This window comes from Platalea leucorodia, assembly GCF_965183815.1.
Source record: "Platalea leucorodia genome assembly, chromosome: 7".
Classification (NCBI taxonomy): Eukaryota; Metazoa; Chordata; class Aves; order Pelecaniformes; family Threskiornithidae; genus Platalea; species Platalea leucorodia.
In genome coordinates, this window is record NC_138829.1 from 42410158 (window position 1) to 42426732 (window position 16575).

The 16575-nt window shown below is 42.9% G+C and overlaps 2 protein-coding genes across 3 annotated transcripts in view; one reads left to right on the plus strand and one right to left on the minus strand.

The window, feature by feature from the left end:
* The window catches only part of ZNF106 (zinc finger protein 106), a gene marked incomplete at its 5' end in the record, with an annotated part of 67266 nt that extends 59451 nt beyond the window's left edge, over nucleotides 1–7815 (plus strand). Inside the window, one exon of the transcript XR_014228872.1 lies at nucleotides 7797–7815. The remainder of the gene's footprint in view (nucleotides 1–7796) is intronic.
* CAPN3 (calpain 3) overlaps nucleotides 1–16575 on the minus strand; it is a 38698-nt gene that overhangs the window by 13290 nt on the left and 8833 nt on the right. Inside the window, exons 3-14 of one of the 2 annotated variants that reach the window (XM_082318348.1) lie at nucleotides 12857–12926; nucleotides 10893–11011; nucleotides 10115–10248; nucleotides 9502–9670; nucleotides 8702–8842; nucleotides 6066–6149; nucleotides 5563–5648; nucleotides 4749–4826; nucleotides 4128–4288; nucleotides 3389–3576; nucleotides 758–966; nucleotides 14–50 (exon numbers count right to left, since the gene is read on the minus strand). In XM_082318348.1, the coding sequence (XP_082174474.1) occupies nucleotides 14–50; nucleotides 758–966; nucleotides 3389–3576; nucleotides 4128–4288; nucleotides 4749–4826; nucleotides 5563–5648; nucleotides 6066–6149; nucleotides 8702–8842; nucleotides 9502–9670; nucleotides 10115–10248; nucleotides 10893–11011; nucleotides 12857–12926 (1476 nt within the window). Of the gene's footprint in view, nucleotides 1–13; nucleotides 51–757; nucleotides 967–2686; nucleotides 2725–3388; nucleotides 3577–4127; nucleotides 4289–4748; nucleotides 4827–5562; nucleotides 5649–6065; nucleotides 6150–8701; nucleotides 8843–9501; nucleotides 9671–10114; nucleotides 10249–10892; nucleotides 11012–12856; nucleotides 12927–16575 lie in introns of those variants that run through there. The other variant, XM_082318347.1, reaches the window with a different exon arrangement.

Here is a 16575-nt window from a genome sequence, read left to right on the forward strand (position 1 = left end):
GGACAGTACTTACTGATGGACGCTCTGCCTCAATCATGTTTTCAACCTCCCTAGAAGAAAGCAGAAAGTAAATAAATCAGGGAAGTGGCTGTTCCCAACGTTGCTTGTTTCTGTAGCTGGTTTATAAGCAGCCACTTGAACTTTCCAAACAGGCAGTGATGTGAGCTGGCTTTCAAGCATTACAGCTGCAGGCTCTAGACGTAGCTTTTCCCAGTTTGAGCTGAGCATCCCAAGTAGCACTTCCAGGAGCACTGCTGCTTGGTTTACTTGTCTAAAGAGCCTTGATAACACTGAACTTTGACAGCTGGGAGTAAACCAGAAGCTGTTTGGCCTAAGCAAAGTGACACTGGCTGCAATTTGCTGAGCTCTGGGAAACTAGTTGAAGAGCAGGATGGAAAATAAATAACTACCTATTTCTGTGTTTCATTCATGACTGAAATTAGATCTGGTTCAATGTTCTATCTGGCCAAAACCTCAGCCAGTGGCATATAGCAATAAAATCACACAAGTTCATTTTCATTATTAAAAATGGCTAATGGTGTATTTACAAAGGATATACTGCAAGTAGTAAGCTTCTCCAAAGACAAAGAGTAGACTCTTGCTAGACTATAAGGGAAGCTTGGGGAAATGAGTTTGCAGCTTGGAGTTTGTAATGAAGTTAAAATTAAAAGCAGGGTGTAGCAAACTAGGAAAATGACTACAAGACTATCAAGCTCACCTCCACCTTTATGGTCAGATAAATGGATCTGCAACTTACTCTGAAAGACTTCTTTTCTCTGAGAAGACCCTCAGGATGAATTCTCCCTCCTGGTGGGGTTCGTATGTCGATGGGATGATGACATACTCACTGGGTGGTAGCCGGAAGCGCTCAGAGATTTCTCGCATGTTTATATAGGTCTTACTTCTAGCTTTGGAGGCATTGTAGAGGAAAAAATCCTTTTGCAAGTGGTGCTTAGTACCATGCATCTGCAGAACAAATGAGTCCATTTGTCTTCAAGGAAGTCTCACCCATTCCCCAGGTGGCTTGTCATGCAGGCAGGATGTGGTTGGGACAGAAAACACAAATGAAGCAGCAGCTTAGCAAGCAGGGAGTTGATGAGGGTTGCTAGCTGGGAACAGATATGGAGTCTGTCACCTTTAGGTTGCTACTGGCTGGGTCTAGTTGGCTTCTGAGGGCTGCTCCAGGGCCCACCTGCAGAGTGCTGGCTGACTTCTGCTGTGTAGGCACTTTTAACTGACTGTTTTCATAGAATCATAGAATGCTTTGGGATGGAAGGGACCTTTAAAGGCCATCTAGTCCATCCCCCCTGCAATGAGCAGGGACATCTACAACTAGATCAGGTTGCTCAGAGCCCTGTCCAGCCTGGCCTTGAATGTTTCCAAGGATGGGGCATCTACCACCTCTCTGGGCAACCTGTTCCAGTGTTTCACCACCCTCATAGTGAAGAATTTTTTCCTTATATCCAGTCTGAATCTACCCTCTTTTAGTTTAAAACCATTACCTCTTGTCCTATCACTACTGGCCCTGCTAAAAAGTGTGTCCCCATCTTTCTGATAAGCTCCCTTTAAGTACTGAAAGGCTGCAATAAGGTCTCCCCTCAGCTTTCTCTTCTCCAGGCTGAACAACCCCAGCTCTTTCAGCCTTTCCTCACAAGAGAGGTGCTCCATCACTCTCATCATTTATGTGGCCCTTCTCTGGACCCTCTGCAACAGGTCTATGTCCTTCTTGTACTGAGGACCCCAGAGCTGGACGCAGTACTCCAGGTTGGGTCTCACCGGAGCAGAGTAGAGGGGCAGAATCACCTCCCTCAACCTGTTGGCCACGCTTCTTTTGATGCAGCCCAGGATATGGTTGGCCTTCTGGGCTGCGAGAGCACATTGCTGGCTCATGTCATGTTTTGTTGGATGTTAAGTCGTGTGTAACCGAAGTTCAGCTACTTTCCTTGGAGGGTGGCATGGCAAGGAACGGTATATGCAAACTGCTACAAGCAGTGTGGCAAGGTGAAGGTCCTTTCAGTGGAAACGTGTCCTTGCCTGGACAAAACATGAATCTGCTAAAGAAACATGATACTCAAATGTTGCATTGGTTCAAATATGAAAATTAAGTCGAGAATTGTGGGCTAAGAACTCCTGTAAGCTGTTTGCTGCAGAAATGACCACCTGTAAAACAGTCAGCAAAGACAACATTTAGACTGTTGTCTTCATGTTTTCCAGGTAACATAGCCTTCAGGTGAGCTTGTTTGCAAAACTTGTGGTGCCAACGATTCAGCTACTGGCAGGCTCAGAAAAACTTAGCCTGTGTACTTTCAATATGTTTTCTTCAATGGCTGAAAATACCTTTTGTTTTCCAAACAAATCCTGAGACTATAGAGAAAACGCTGTGGCTGCAGGATACAGGCCATTGGCATTATTCGCAGGAGGAAATGGAAGTGGTTTAGGGTGCTTCTGCGTGGGGTGCAATGGCAGAGTGCTCGCTGACCAACCATGCAAGACATGGCCAGGTCACATATGAATAGAAAAGAAAGACTAATGAAAAGGTTCACGTGAAAACAGGGTGTGGGTGAGAAGGAATTAAAAATTACTTGCAAAATGTTACTAATAAACACTCAAAGCAGAAAGGTTAGCAGTTTTGCTTTTGTTACATCCCTGAAAACAAACTTGACTGGATAGTATCCTGCTGACTTACAGACAGGCACAACAGTAACACTAGCTGTGAGCATACACCAAGATGTCAATCTGCCTCCATTCTGCTCATACCTCTTTGGGCACCTTAGGGAGAAACAAAGAGAAGAAACAGTCAGAGCTGCTAGGTGAGTCCACTTGTTTATAGATCATACAGAAGGGTGTTCACATAGATTTCTGGGGACACAGCCAGTAGAGAGAATGCCCCAAGTTATATAATTATTCTAAGCAATTTCTTTCTTCCTTAGATTTCTTGGGATCTGCATGAGATCCAGTAAGATCTGAACTAAATATGTTTGTGCAAGGGACTGAGTAAATTGACTTCTTCATGAAGTCGATAGCAGGGACAGAGGTTAATTGCTACATATGTGTCTTGGATGTCTGTTTCCATTTTTACACTATTCTGTTAATGAAATGTTTAGTTTCAGCAAGGATGAAGGGGAGATTGAAGGATATATGAGAAATAATATGTTGAAATCTAGCATTAAGTCACTATAAAAGCCTAAAAAGTGTGTTACTTATAGATGGGGTAAACCCTGATGTTACTACAGGCTGAATGGTTAAAAAGCCTTGAATTTCCTTCCTCTCTTCCAGGTTTCCCCTGAGTTCCTTGCAAAGTAAAAATTGCAATTCCTGTGGTCAGGCTGAATGATTCAGTGACTCTCTTGGTAAATGCATACTGTCAGGATTTGCAACCGCAGTGAACAAAGTCTAGAGCTGGTACCTCGTAGATGGCAAAGCCAATGGTGTAGAGGTTGGCTCCCAGCTTGCGTTCTTTCCTCCTATTTTTCTGCATCAGTGCAACAAGGAAGCTGCAGACAACCTCTTCATCCTCAGGATCATCATCTTCTTCCAGGAGCTTCAAACGATACTGGGGATTGGTCCAAAATGTATCTGTGAAATCCCACCAACAACCCAAAGCAAACATGTAAAGCTTCAGTTTTCTAATGATACTCATGATCAAAGAGAACTTTTAAGTTCCCTGCCTGTGGCTCCTGAGGGAAACATTAAAATTGGGATAATACGTATATATTTTTTTATGTGTTATGGGTTTTACATAGTTCTAACAAAACTGCACAGCAAAGGAGGATATAAAATGAAGAACTGGCATCTGACAAACTTCCAAAGCACCTAAAGGTATCAGAAAGTGGATTTACCAAGTGAAATCTAACTGTTAAAATGAAACTGATCTCTCTTATTTTACTTGGGGCACTGTGAAGTATTTGAACAATGATTTATCTTTGCCAGGCCTGCCTTTTGGGCTTACGAGGTGCTGTCACAAACCTAGTGATGGATTTCCAGCTACAAAATCGCATGCCTTGTCCACTGAGGAAGCAAAGCTTTTCCTACAGCCAAGCACTGATCAGGCTGTGGTATGACTTAGCCTGTGGGATCTAATACAGTCCCCATCAGAGAGGCCTTATCTCTTTTAAGCCATTGCTCACCTGGATAATTGCGGCAACCTCCAGCTGAGCAGCCTCTCACCCAGCGCCCTTCATTGACTGACACAGTCCAGGTCTGGAGTTTATCGGCTTCCAGAGTATCAGGTGTGAGGTTACAGATCTCAAGTTTCGTGAAGTGTCTCATGAAATCTTCAAATGATATCCTGGAGGAATTGATGGGAAACTGAACCCAAATGGATTTACATGGTGGGTGGTTGTCTGAAAGATCTTGGTGAGGTGGAGGAGGGTGACCCATGTTACTGCCACTATTAGGGCAAGTTTGCAGTGGGAGTGCCATGATTTCCTAATGCATTTGGTCTGCTTGTTGGTCAATTTACACAGGTACAGCTCCAAACTGGGGGATGCTGGGCTGAGAGGATGGTACATGGGAAGGGTGATGGAAAGCTTGTGGCAGTGTGGCATAATTAGAAGGACTGTGCTGGTGGCACTCGATAAACCCTGGTGGGAGAATGAGGTGATCACAGAACAGGGCTTATTGGGAACATGAAGGCAAACAGGGATTACTGCAATGGTTCTAGCAGATTTAAGTAGTTCAGTGTGATTCATTTTTGCTATAGTTGCATATCTCCTAGAGAAACACAGGTTTTTGACGGATATTCTCACCAGAACTCCCCATCCTCTATGATCTTGTGCTGCAAGCGGATTTTCTCTGCTTCATTAATGAAGTTCCACTCCTCTGACCTTCAAAAGTGTACACAAGTTAGATTATGATTTGCAATACAGTTTTCATTAAAATTTCTACTCTTTACTGTAAACCTCGTAGAATGGAAAGTCAAGAGTCATCTTGCTACATCCATATAATTTTTCGTTTGTGAGCTTTGCAACCATATGTTCTCAATGCTACCTTCCTCTCCACATGCCCAAATAAAGAAGCAATTTCCTACTCCTCTCTGCCTTCCCTTCAGACTGCCTCTCAGCAGCTCTCAAAAATCTGCTGAACTGTGTTCATTTTGTTTAACCTGAAGACAAAAGTGTTTGCAGACTCTCATTGCTGGAGTAGCTATTGAAATTCCTTTTAGTAAAACCTAATGAGAAGTCTTATCCAAACTTGCTCATGTACTGACATCTTCCTTCATCCAGTTCTTCCATAACTCAAAAGATTTTTCTACTGTCACATCTTGTTTTGAAAATGGACATTGCTGAACTTGCTAGACAGTAAGACCAGATTGACTGGGCTCTCTTTTCATTTCCATTGATTAAAGCCCCTCTTAACATCTTTTTTAGGTACTCTTTTCTTTTTATAGCTTCAGCTAAGCACTCAATTATGATCAACTTCAAAGTGCGCGTGTCAAAATGACAGCAAAGACAATTCAGATGATACTTCATCATTACATGCTAGGGTCATGCACAAACTACATAAGGGCAAATAAGCTGCAGGTTTTTTCCTTCAAATCACGCGAAGCTCCATTTTACTCACTTGTCACTCCAAGGTCCGTTCCATTCCACCTGCCCCCAGGGGTTTCTCAGCCTTACCAGACGTATTTTTTCCCCTTTAAATGTTGTCTAATTGAAAAAGAATGCAACAAGAACAGACAGAGTAGGTTAAAAAGGAAATGTTCTGCCTGTCAAACAGCTGATAACAGCTCCTCCAGTGATGGTGCTTTCCTGGGCCATTGCTTAGTCTGACCTGCTTTGGGCAAGTGCAGGAGGGCTGTAAGGCTAGGAGGTGACTGGCTGTGGACACCTTTGCCCAAGCAGACCATGGTGGAATATCCATTTCCCTGGAAAGCCCAAACTTGGACAGGTTTATTTCTCCACAAGGCTTTCATTTATTTAAATATAAATTTTGTCTCCTTAGCTCGTAATTTGTTTTGCTTCCCCCCCCCCCCCCCCCCCCCCCCATGGCTTTGCTGATGTGCATGGTTCTAGGTCAGTGTAGAACACAGCTCGCCATAGCTGGAGGAAAGGGACTGTACGTACCTCTTCCACGGCCGTGACAGAGTAGGCGTGACCTTTGACAAGTCCGCAAGACATCCGGGTTTCATACTGCATTGGCACTATGGTCTGTTAGACACAAGATAAGAACTTGTAAGAGTCAAGCAAAGCTCAGCCGGCTGCTCTAAGGCAGCTATTGCCAGCCAGGGCTTTTGGAGGGAGGATGACACCGTTCAGGTGACAGTGTTTTTTGTCTTGTTCTCTTCTTTGCATTTGCCAAGTTGGCCAAGCTTAGTGCCCACAGAATTAACATTCTTGATTAGAAAGGAGTGAAGCATGAACTATAAAAGCAAAAAATTAATAATATAAATTGGAATGGACATTTTGTGATTTACTTTTTCCCTTTGTGTAGGTTACTGCTTTTTGTACTCGGAACATGCTAGTATATAGCACGCTTAATCAAAATAATTAGATTTTCTATTAGTAGAACTATTCAGCCCTTTCTGGGATAGTATGTTCCTGTATGGCTCAGTAAGGTTATTACATATTAACTAGAAACATCAGAGCAGATCAACACCTAGAAGAATACTTTCATCTTCACACATGGCTGCAACCTTATCACAATGACATTAAAACACCCTATTTAATACACTGTTCCTACTAACTTACATTATTTTTTAAAAAATTAATTTCCTATGGTGATGTACATTTTATTCCGTAATTGTTAAAATCCTCATGATTGAAATTTTTTCCAGCTGACATTCAGGAAGAGCATAGCTTTCTTCAGCAATGTGTTGCTCAGGTATAAATACATTTGCTGTCTTGGTAATCAACTGTTAGTGTGTCTGATATATCTTTATTTGCAAATCTCAGAATGCTGTTTATCTGGGAGATAAAGAATTGAAAGGAAGATGGCAGGTGCACACAATCTGCTGTGTTTCTAGGAGAGATCACTGAGACGGTGGGAAGGGAAGGCTCCACTACGCACATGTGGACCATGTGCGAAATTTCCCTGCCTCCGTTATGTCTGTCACTCAGAGATGACTGCAAGGCCCTGCCAGTAACTCTGCCGTCCCTTCTTGACATGTTGGAGGGCATGAGAAAGGCAGAGCTGGAAACGGAGAATTAGTAAGGTCACACAAATACATTCTCAGCTTGCACAGGGAGGATCTCATACAAATATTTCCTGGCTGTCGCAATTATTTTCCATTATTTTCCTTCTCCTCCTGTTTCTTTTTTTTTTTCCTGTGTCCATACTTTTTTATGCCTATAACCCATTTCTATTTCCTTTTCTCTTCATTTCTACTCATGTTGTCACCATCATTACTTATCAGAACTCCTTTCTTTTCTGTTTAAAAATATTAACTTCTGCTGGTGCCCTGGGCCACTTCTGTAAAGTGCTTCTGAAGTCTGCACTATCTGCCTCTTTCCATCAGGAGTCACGATTTTTTTTTTTCTCCTCCCCCCCCGCTCTGGTGATGGCCCAGGAGTGTGTAATAGCCACCAGTAAAACAGCTGCCAGGGCAGCAACTATAGAGAGTTTTCCAACCTTTGAGTAGGCAGTCACTGGGGAGGAAGTTCCCCCCAAAACATGGGTGATTTGGGCAGCCATGCTTGCATAACAAGACAGTCATACTGGGCTTTCCTGAAGAATTACACCATTTCTAGTCTTTTAGGACGACTAAATATAGGTGTCAAAAGAGGAAAAATGAGCTATTTCTGCTGGAAATGCAGAAGACAGTTTGCACAACCAAAAGTTTTAGATGATGTAATTAGGGTGGGTGGTTTGTTTTTTTTTTTTTTAATCTCTCTGTAAAGGGAGAGATGTAATTTCATTGTCATGGAAATGCAGCTCCCTAAAGGGCAAGGTATGACAGCTGCCTGACAGAGAGAAGGAGAAAGTAACGTGTCCTCTACAGATTTGGAAGCTTTTAGGTTTCCCAATATAGGATTTTCCTTTAACAGTTTTAACACCCCTCTCTCTATTTTGCTAGACACTTAGGTATGCTGGAGTTACTTTGTATTTTATAAACTTGACACATCTTTCATTTTTCTTGTTATGCATTTTAAATGAGGATCTTTTTAAAAGAGGATCCTTTTAAAAAGGAGCATCCCAAGAGCAGACTCCCCTCCTGTTGGTGGGCAGAGCTCTATAGCACTCTCTGTCTCAAAATAAGCTCACCAAGAGCTTTTGTGCCTGGAGTGAGAGCCATGCAGAGCTTGCTTTTTCTTTCTCCCCCCCCCCCCGGGATCTTGTTCCATTTTAGTATTTTAATTTTCTCGCTCTCTCCATCCTTTGCAAGCAAGGGACTTTATAAAATCCACTAATCATGTCCAGTTCCCGAATACAATAACCAATGTGCCACTTTGACATATCTGATGTGATTTTGCTCTCCATTTCTACCATACAGGTAAGCTCAGGAAATTATAAGAGTTTGGCACAAGCCAACAGCCCTTTGCCTCAGTATCAGCAAAGCCCTCTAGTATCAGTCACTGTGTTTGAAGGGACTGAAATCCTTTAATACGTATGTCAAATAGCCTCCATAAGAACAGGTCTTCAGTATTGGGATAACTCAGTGAAGACAAATAAGGATTTAAAAGCATGGATGATATGTTTCTCTAACTGTTCTATCTGTAAATAAAAGCCCTGTGAAGTCAACCACTTCTGGAAACATACGAACCCAGGCTGGCCTTTCGTCTGTCCCCTGGTAGTCTACAGTGGAGTGAGTCATCTGCGCGTTTTCTAGATTCTTCACCATTCGAGTAATCAGTTTCCCAATGTCACTCCGAGGAGCTGATCCGTAGGAAAAGCCGAGGTTATCCTGGTACAAATAATGGGAGAAAAGTATCATGCAGAAAGATGAGGCAGGGAGGGAGAAGAGAAATGATACAAGAAAGATGAGTGGTAAAAGATAGCCTAGATAACCTCTCTCTCGTTACATGCTAGATGGTCCATACTTAACTACAGTGGTTGATAGCACTGGTTGTTCTTCCGCCTTCACTGCAACTTCATACTCCATAATGGTTATTGAAGCTAGGTTTTTTTACTTTCACTTTTAAATTAACCACAGTAAATTAAGATGATTTAAGACTATATGGTGGCAATTGAAGGTTTGATTTCCCAAGCATTTGCACACTTAGCATCTTTGACATGAAGATTCACGTCGTAATAGAGTTGCGGCAACCCCCTACTAACCTAATTTTATTGGGCAGGGGCACTGAGGGTGGGTGGTGCTGGTTTTGCTGATCGCACCCCTTCTCCTCACCTCCAAGTTCTGCTCCTGTTCGTTTCCCTTTTGGCACTTGCTATTTGCTAATGGGTGGTGTCTAGTGGTGACTACTCCATCTCCTAGAAATGGATGTTTGCTATGTGGACTAAATCGAGCAGTTCCAATAGGTGGCATATATTTGATTACGGACGGAGAGGTCCCTCTCCTCTACCATTTCTTATGGCTCATCTGCAAAGTTCATATGGACTCACATCAATGGAGCTGGCCATGAGGGATCCCCTGTCAATGGCGTGTTTCATGATTTTATAGATATCTTTAGGGGCATCCTTTATCTCGTAGAACTCCGTGACTCCTCCGGTGAAGTCCTCCATGGCTTCAGTGGTGTTGCCTCCTTTCAAAGCTTCATATGACCCATGAAGTCTTGGAAAGAGAAGAAAAATAAGATTCTCTTTTACATAGATGAGGATACCTACCTATATTTTTTTAATACATAATATATATTTATCGTGTGTGTGTGTGTGTATAAATAAAGATATGTAAACACACATACTAAAAAAAACCCACAAACCATCTGTTTGGTAACCCTCAAGTTAGAAGTTTTAAAATGTGCCACCTCCACACATTAAAAAAAAAAAAAAGAGATGTTGAGAATCAAATGTAGACATCTGAATGAGCAGCAAAACCCCCTAGAAAATATGTTTTACCCCATCCCGAATTCTGAGGCATGAGAATCTATGGGAAAAGCCACTGGTATTTTCAGAGCCTCTCTATGTGCTCATTGTAGGTTCTGTATGCAGTGGTTTAACCACCTCCCCAGACAAAGCCTTGGTGGGGACCCCAGCACAGTCCAGCGGGTTGTTTTACTTTGCATAGGCCTTTTCCAGGAGGGCGCTCCAGAACTCGTTGCGCTGGGAGGACTTGGTAAAGACCAGCTGGTTGTTGTACGTGGGTAAGCAGTCATCAATGACGACATCCACCCAGTCTCCATAGCGCCAGAACTGGATAAAAGCAAGCAGAAAAAAAACCTCAGAGTTGACTTGGTGCGTGGAGGGGAAGCCTGGCTGAAAAGCCAGGCTGAGAGAGGAGAAATGTAGATATTAACTGCTTCATAATGTGCCAAGAAGTGATGGCCGTTGGGAGGTAGGCAGCTGGATTGAATTCCCCCGGGCAACGCGTGCAGGACAGTGAAAAGTCCCTTAGGAGAGCCAAAGGAAATATGGAAAGCAGTCAATCTTTTCTGGATAAGCGGTTCTTCAATAACTTGTTTTTGACAGACCAGCTGCTTGTGGGCCTAAAAATAGATGCTTTTGCCAGTGAACAGCATGTCTGTGCTGGCTGTAGTGCTGCATCTGAGCAGCGAGGCAGGACCGGGCACCTGTTGCTAACCCTTAAGCGCAGGACACAGCAATCTGCAAATGTTTCCTTGGTGGGTTAATGCTCCCTAATTGCTTGTGTGGGCTGGCCCTTCTGTGACTGCCCTGTTGGAAGAGTTTAGGGTGATGGATTCAATCCCTCTTCCTTCCCTGCTGTCACTCATGCTTCCAAAGGGTGGAGAAGTGAGAGGGAAGAGCATGCCCGAGAGCTGAGCTCTCTCTTGGGTAAATACAGTTACATCTTCTTCCTGCTAGATGAAGGGACTCACCTGGAAGTGAAAGATGCCAGCATAGTTTTGTATAAAGGACTGGTCATGAGGTATGACTCTGCAGAGTAGTTTTTTATTCAGTGTCAGGCAAGCAATGGCAGCCAGGAACCAGCAGTCACCTGTAAACAAGCAGAAACAGCAGACAAAATGAGGGGACAGAGCAACTAGAATCAAAGGGAAAACGTGAGATACTGCAAAAAGTGACACATTAATTCTCAGTAGAGCATGCCATTGCCTTCTCCATGTGTTCTGCAGTACTTTAGCACTTTATTTATTTGTGCTCTGGAAATGCTCATTGGTATTGTTGATGGCTGTTGGATAGAAGATGTTCCTTGTAATTTAGAAAAAGCCTAAAATCTGATGAGTACTGTTACCTGTGTTAAGATTTCCCTCTCCCATATGAATGCCTATCTGACTTCCCATGTTAGTTCTTCCGAGTTTAGGACAGAGACCAGCTGAGAGAGAACTCTCTCCAGGTGGAGCTCTGTACAACTGAAGTTCAGTCTCTCATTTTCATTTTCTGCTCTAAAGATACCCCACTGTCTCAGCCATCGTTCTGTGGGGCCTCTTTCCTGCTTCATTGCTCTGACACGCTTTCCTCTTTTTGAATCTGTGTCTGCACTGTTGTAAATACTGTCCCCTTTAGTGCTTTTCAGTTCTTCCTTCGGACTCTTGCGCAGGTTTGCTGCCTCTGTGGGAGCTCTGGAAAAGTGACTTTCTTCCGTAGTACTTCTGTGTTCAGCAAAGGATGCCTCAACCCTTAATTAAAACCTCCTAGCTGCTACTGTAAGAGAGGTTATAGGGTAAGCTTGCCTGAGCAGTGTGAATTAGTGGGGTGAGAGAATTATACGAGGCAGTGAAAACTCAACCTAATTGCAGGGAGCTGTAAAAGAAACTTATGAAACTGGTGGAGGGATAAAACATACAGAAATACATATATGTATATATTTTGGAAAGCGAACCCTATACATATAGCAGTACATTCTAAGTTACCTATTTCCCCTTAGGAAGGATGTGGGGTCCACTGTGAACAGGAGTTTTCTAAACTGTCCAATGTTCAGCAGCAGTCAGAAAGGTAAACAATGCTATGTGTAGTTGCAGAAGGAATGGAAGACAAAAGAGAGAACGTATTATGCATGTAAATTCATTTGCATCCACACCTTGGCAACTGTGAAGTTCTGGTCACCTCAGAAAGAAAGGCAGTTTTAAATAAATTTAAAAAAAGAAGTAGTACTGGGAAGGTGATGAGGACAGTCACAAGCACAGAACAACACTTAAATGAAAAGATTAACATGCATTAGGATGTATTAGCTTAGGAAAAAGATCACAGAAGTTATAAAACCATGAAAGACATGGGAAAGCTGAGTGAGGAATGACTTTATAAAGCAGTGCAGTTGAGTGCTGCGTGGACGACTGGTGCAGAGGCATCACTTGTACCTAAGTAGCAGCTCTATATATCAAAGTATCTTTGAGCATCTGAGCTTAAGGTCTTCAATATAGGGGTTGTCCTTGAGTACAAGGCACACTTAGCTGGAGGCCTTCAGAAGATCCTGTGTAGAAATAACAGGACTAAATACCTGAAAAAATATAACAGTAGCTGATTAAACTTTTCTCTCAGTCAAATAAGTCCTTCTCTTTATCTCTTATTCTTGTCCTAACTAATTTTGTCCCTCCTCAAAGACTGAAAGAAAGGCCAAATGGTGCTTTTTAACACATTCATGATACTAAGTCATGAAAAGCAAAACACCCTGCAAAGCATCTTTCACTTAAAGTTCTTTCCTAGATTGCTACTAGGCAGATATCAACGATTTGCTACAGAGAGAAGGAATCAGTAGATGTGTAGTGATGATGGTGATCAGTAGATGTACACTGAGGCAAAGGATTTCAAATATCACTTTGGAAGCAAAAGAAAATTAAGTGATGCAGACTTTTAAAAGTGCAGAGTTGAAGTAAGAATTTCATACCTAATTCTCCTTGGCAGATATCTGTTCTGTTGGCTCCACCGATAATAAACCGTGGATTCTCACAGATTTCCTGCAAAATATAAACAGATGGGTGAGCAGGAAAAGCATGCATTATGATGCCTGTTTGCCACAGAAATAAAGGCTGTTTTAGGACAACATTTTCCTGTAGGATAGTTTGTAGATATCAAAATGTCTTGGAGATTTTTCAGCTGCAGAGTTTCACTATGAAAATGTTTTGGAATCTGGGTGTTCCAGAATTCAGTCAGAGTTTTCTCCATGTATCTACAGGGTCTAATAGCTAGCCTGGGGGGCTTCCTCTGTACAGGGTTCAAACACGTTAAAATGGGAAGAATAGGGAAAAATATTTTTCTACACAATAATGGAAAAAAAACCAAACCAAAACCAAAAAGCACCGGAGGAGACAGGAGAGCAGGTAGGTGGAAAGTGCATCAGGGGACCAGATTAAATTCTTGAAAAATGACTGCAGGTTTAAGGTGTCCAATTTACAGTAACTGATATGCTGGGGCATTAATAAGGTGGAAGAATGCATTTCATCAGGAATGAAGCCCAGTAATAGTCCTCCTTAAAATTTGCCCAGGATCAGATGTTTAATTGTCAGGAATAATCAATTGCTGGTTAAGAGATTTTTATTCTTTTCCTCATGTTACAGTATTTAATTGCCAATGCTGCATTCAGAAATGTATACAGACATCATCTGTCTCTGAGGACAGGAAGATCTTTTGTCCTGCACTTAGGACAATGTATTGGGTTTGTTAGTATTTATGGGCACAAGATACTGTATAGGCATAAATAATTAAGGAATTGCTGTAGGGAGGGAAGGACTATGTAGGAACTACCAGCAAATGAGGTGGGACTATTGCAGGGTTACACAGAACCTTTTCTATATGGGACAAAGAACCGCAGGGTATAGGAAAGCCAAGGGAAGAATTAGGTACAACCTGTCCTACAGAGAAAAAAAAAAAAAATTCCCTGCTTTATCCCATCTCTCATAGCCAAATACTTGGTATGGGGAAGAAAAAGATGACGCTTAACTTTTGGACCCATCTCTTGTGAGGGTAAGGAAAGGAAGATATTGCAACCTGAGGACCACTTCCCTGAGCCGCTGCAAATGGGGGAGAAGACAAAGCATAGTCCAAGAACCCAAGTTGCTGGAATATGGCAGGGCTGGAGTGGGAAGGGGAAAGAAGAAACAACTGACAATTGCTTGTGTGGCAGTACAGACAGCTGATGCTACCTCTGCGGTCTAGAGCTTTTTTCCCATGTCATCAGGGTAGCCCTGGATTTTCCCAGACTCGTGTTTCAGGTCTAGTAGTTTCACTTGGCTTGAGCCCACTTTTTTGCTCCTTCGCAGTAATCAGCAGAGTTGCTTTGATGTAAATATTTGGATTAGTCATATAGCCAGATAGAGAGACCAGTTTCCGGCTCCCCCCAGCAGTCACCTTATTGTCCTCGAGGGAGGGATTGTCCTGTTATTTTGGGCCTTGGTCAGCTCTCCCAGGGTCCAGTTCTGTCAAGGCAGCTGTTTGAGATGCCTTCATGCTTTTCTCCACCCACCTGCTTTGTTGAAAATATTCTTTCGCATGCTACTGTGGTGCTCTCTTGAAAACTAGCTGTGAGATGCCAAGTTTTTGGATTGCATTTTTTTCAACCTCTATTACTGCATTTTAGCTTGATCCTGCTCCTATTGAAGTAACAAGCTCTGAAATCCAGCTTGCTGTGTTTTAGTTGAAGGTAGTTAGATGGTGCCCAAGTGTTTCCAAATATTAAATGTACAGCAATGATTGTTCCTCAGTGCAATTTATTGCATTTTGGGCTCTTTTGCTTTGGAGGATGGTTGGTAAAGGAATGCAAAGAAGGGAATCATATAATTGTCATATGATTTAGCTATGACAGAAATGCTTTTCTTGCATTTCTTTATGGTGGCCAGGTGTGTTTAGTACAGTGTGGATATGCTTTTAATATTGTATTACTCTAGTTCATCTCCAGCTGTGCTAGTTGTGCTGAGTACAGCCAAAGTTACAGGGAAGGGTTTCAAGGTCTTCCAAGGCTGATGAAAAGTACTCAGTCAGCAGAGCGAGACGACCTGGTGTTCAAGATGCAGGTGGCAGGTCTGTCCTTCCAGTCTTTCTGGCTGAGCGAGGGATTGCTCTTCATCTCTTAGGTCAAGTTATCACTGAGAACCCCAATAGGCTGTACGTCATTGATGCAATGATTCATCTAGAAAGAGTCTCCTCTGATCCGAGTGCCTCAGACTGCCTTGGTACTATCCAAAGGACCTTTGTGTTCACTGGGTTGATTCAGTTCAAACTGTAATTTTGTTACAGAGTCAAAGTTACAGCAAGGGAGACAGAATCCTAGGAAAAAAACATTAGTAGTGCACGCTGCTTTCTGGGCAGAGGGTACTTATGAGTCAGTTGGAAGGGAGCACTGGAAAATGCAAAGGCAGCATGCAACTAAAAATGGCATTTGACCTTTGTTGTATTTTCGTTAGCTTTTCTTCTCTGTCAGGAAAAATCCTCCAGTCAGCTTATACTGTTGCAGCAAAAGGCATTCATTCCTTTAAAACCTGCTGTTAATAAACTATGGCATTCTAAGTAAGTTCCCTAAACTGATCCTATCAAGTAGAGGAAGCATCTTCCTTGACCTGCCTAAGACAATTTGTAGCCTCCTGCTTCTCCCTTGGCCTGTCATGGTCTAGACCATGCTACTAAATGGCTGTGCTGCAGACTTCAAGGCAGAGCTTGACGGTGTCAGACACCAAGCTGGTTTTAGAGTTTCAGAGTTGGATTACCCTCATCTGAAAGTCCTGCCTTGGTGGCACTAAAGGCTGTCTTTGCTTTGTGGTACTGCCTGCAGAGGCGCACATTTTGTGATTACTGAATTCAAACAGCTTCACACCTGTGCAGCAGATGATCTGACTGATTCATTTTCATTCTGAGCAAAATCCACTAGTCTGCTAACTTGATTTTATTTGTATTCGTTATGAAAAGAAAGCTTCTCCTGCTGATTTTCTTGGCTACGGAGAGGATCACTGTAGGGAAGTCATTGAATCTGGCAGTTAATGCTGTGACCTCCTGGCTGTGAGCAAGGAGAATGACAATGGTGCATGTGAAAGCACGGTGTCACGGCAGAGCCTTCCTATTAATGTCCTAGTGTCATTAGATCCAAACAGGACTGCAGCAGGATCTCTCGATACTCTGCATTATGTTATAATATAGACTTTTTCTCAACTCTTAAAGATCAGTGACCTCATCCCTGCTCTCATCCGAGAGAAGCTCCCGCAGGCAGCATAGGTGTGGAAGGCTGAGGCTGTTAGAAAGCTGAGCACAGCCTGTCACTGAGCTGGATGTAACCTGGTGCAGGTGAGAACAGCTCTTTGGGCTTCTCTTACATTCCATGGGTGAGGGAATGATTTAATATTAGGCATTAACTGCGGGGGATTTTATTTCCCCTCTACGTACCTAAACCGTGCTCATGTATAATCTGAACAGAAACACTGGATGGATCCTGCAGTCTTTACTCAGGGAAACTTTCAGGGCTGTCACTTGGCTTTTGCCCACATATTGAGTATTAAGAGGTCTGCTCTGTGCGTTCATGCCGTAGCATGGCAGTCACTAGATGGGTAGAATTACAGGGGCCTTCTCGCTGCTCCCCATGCCAAGGCTCACAGCTGCCCTGCGTGGCAGCTGTCCTTCTGA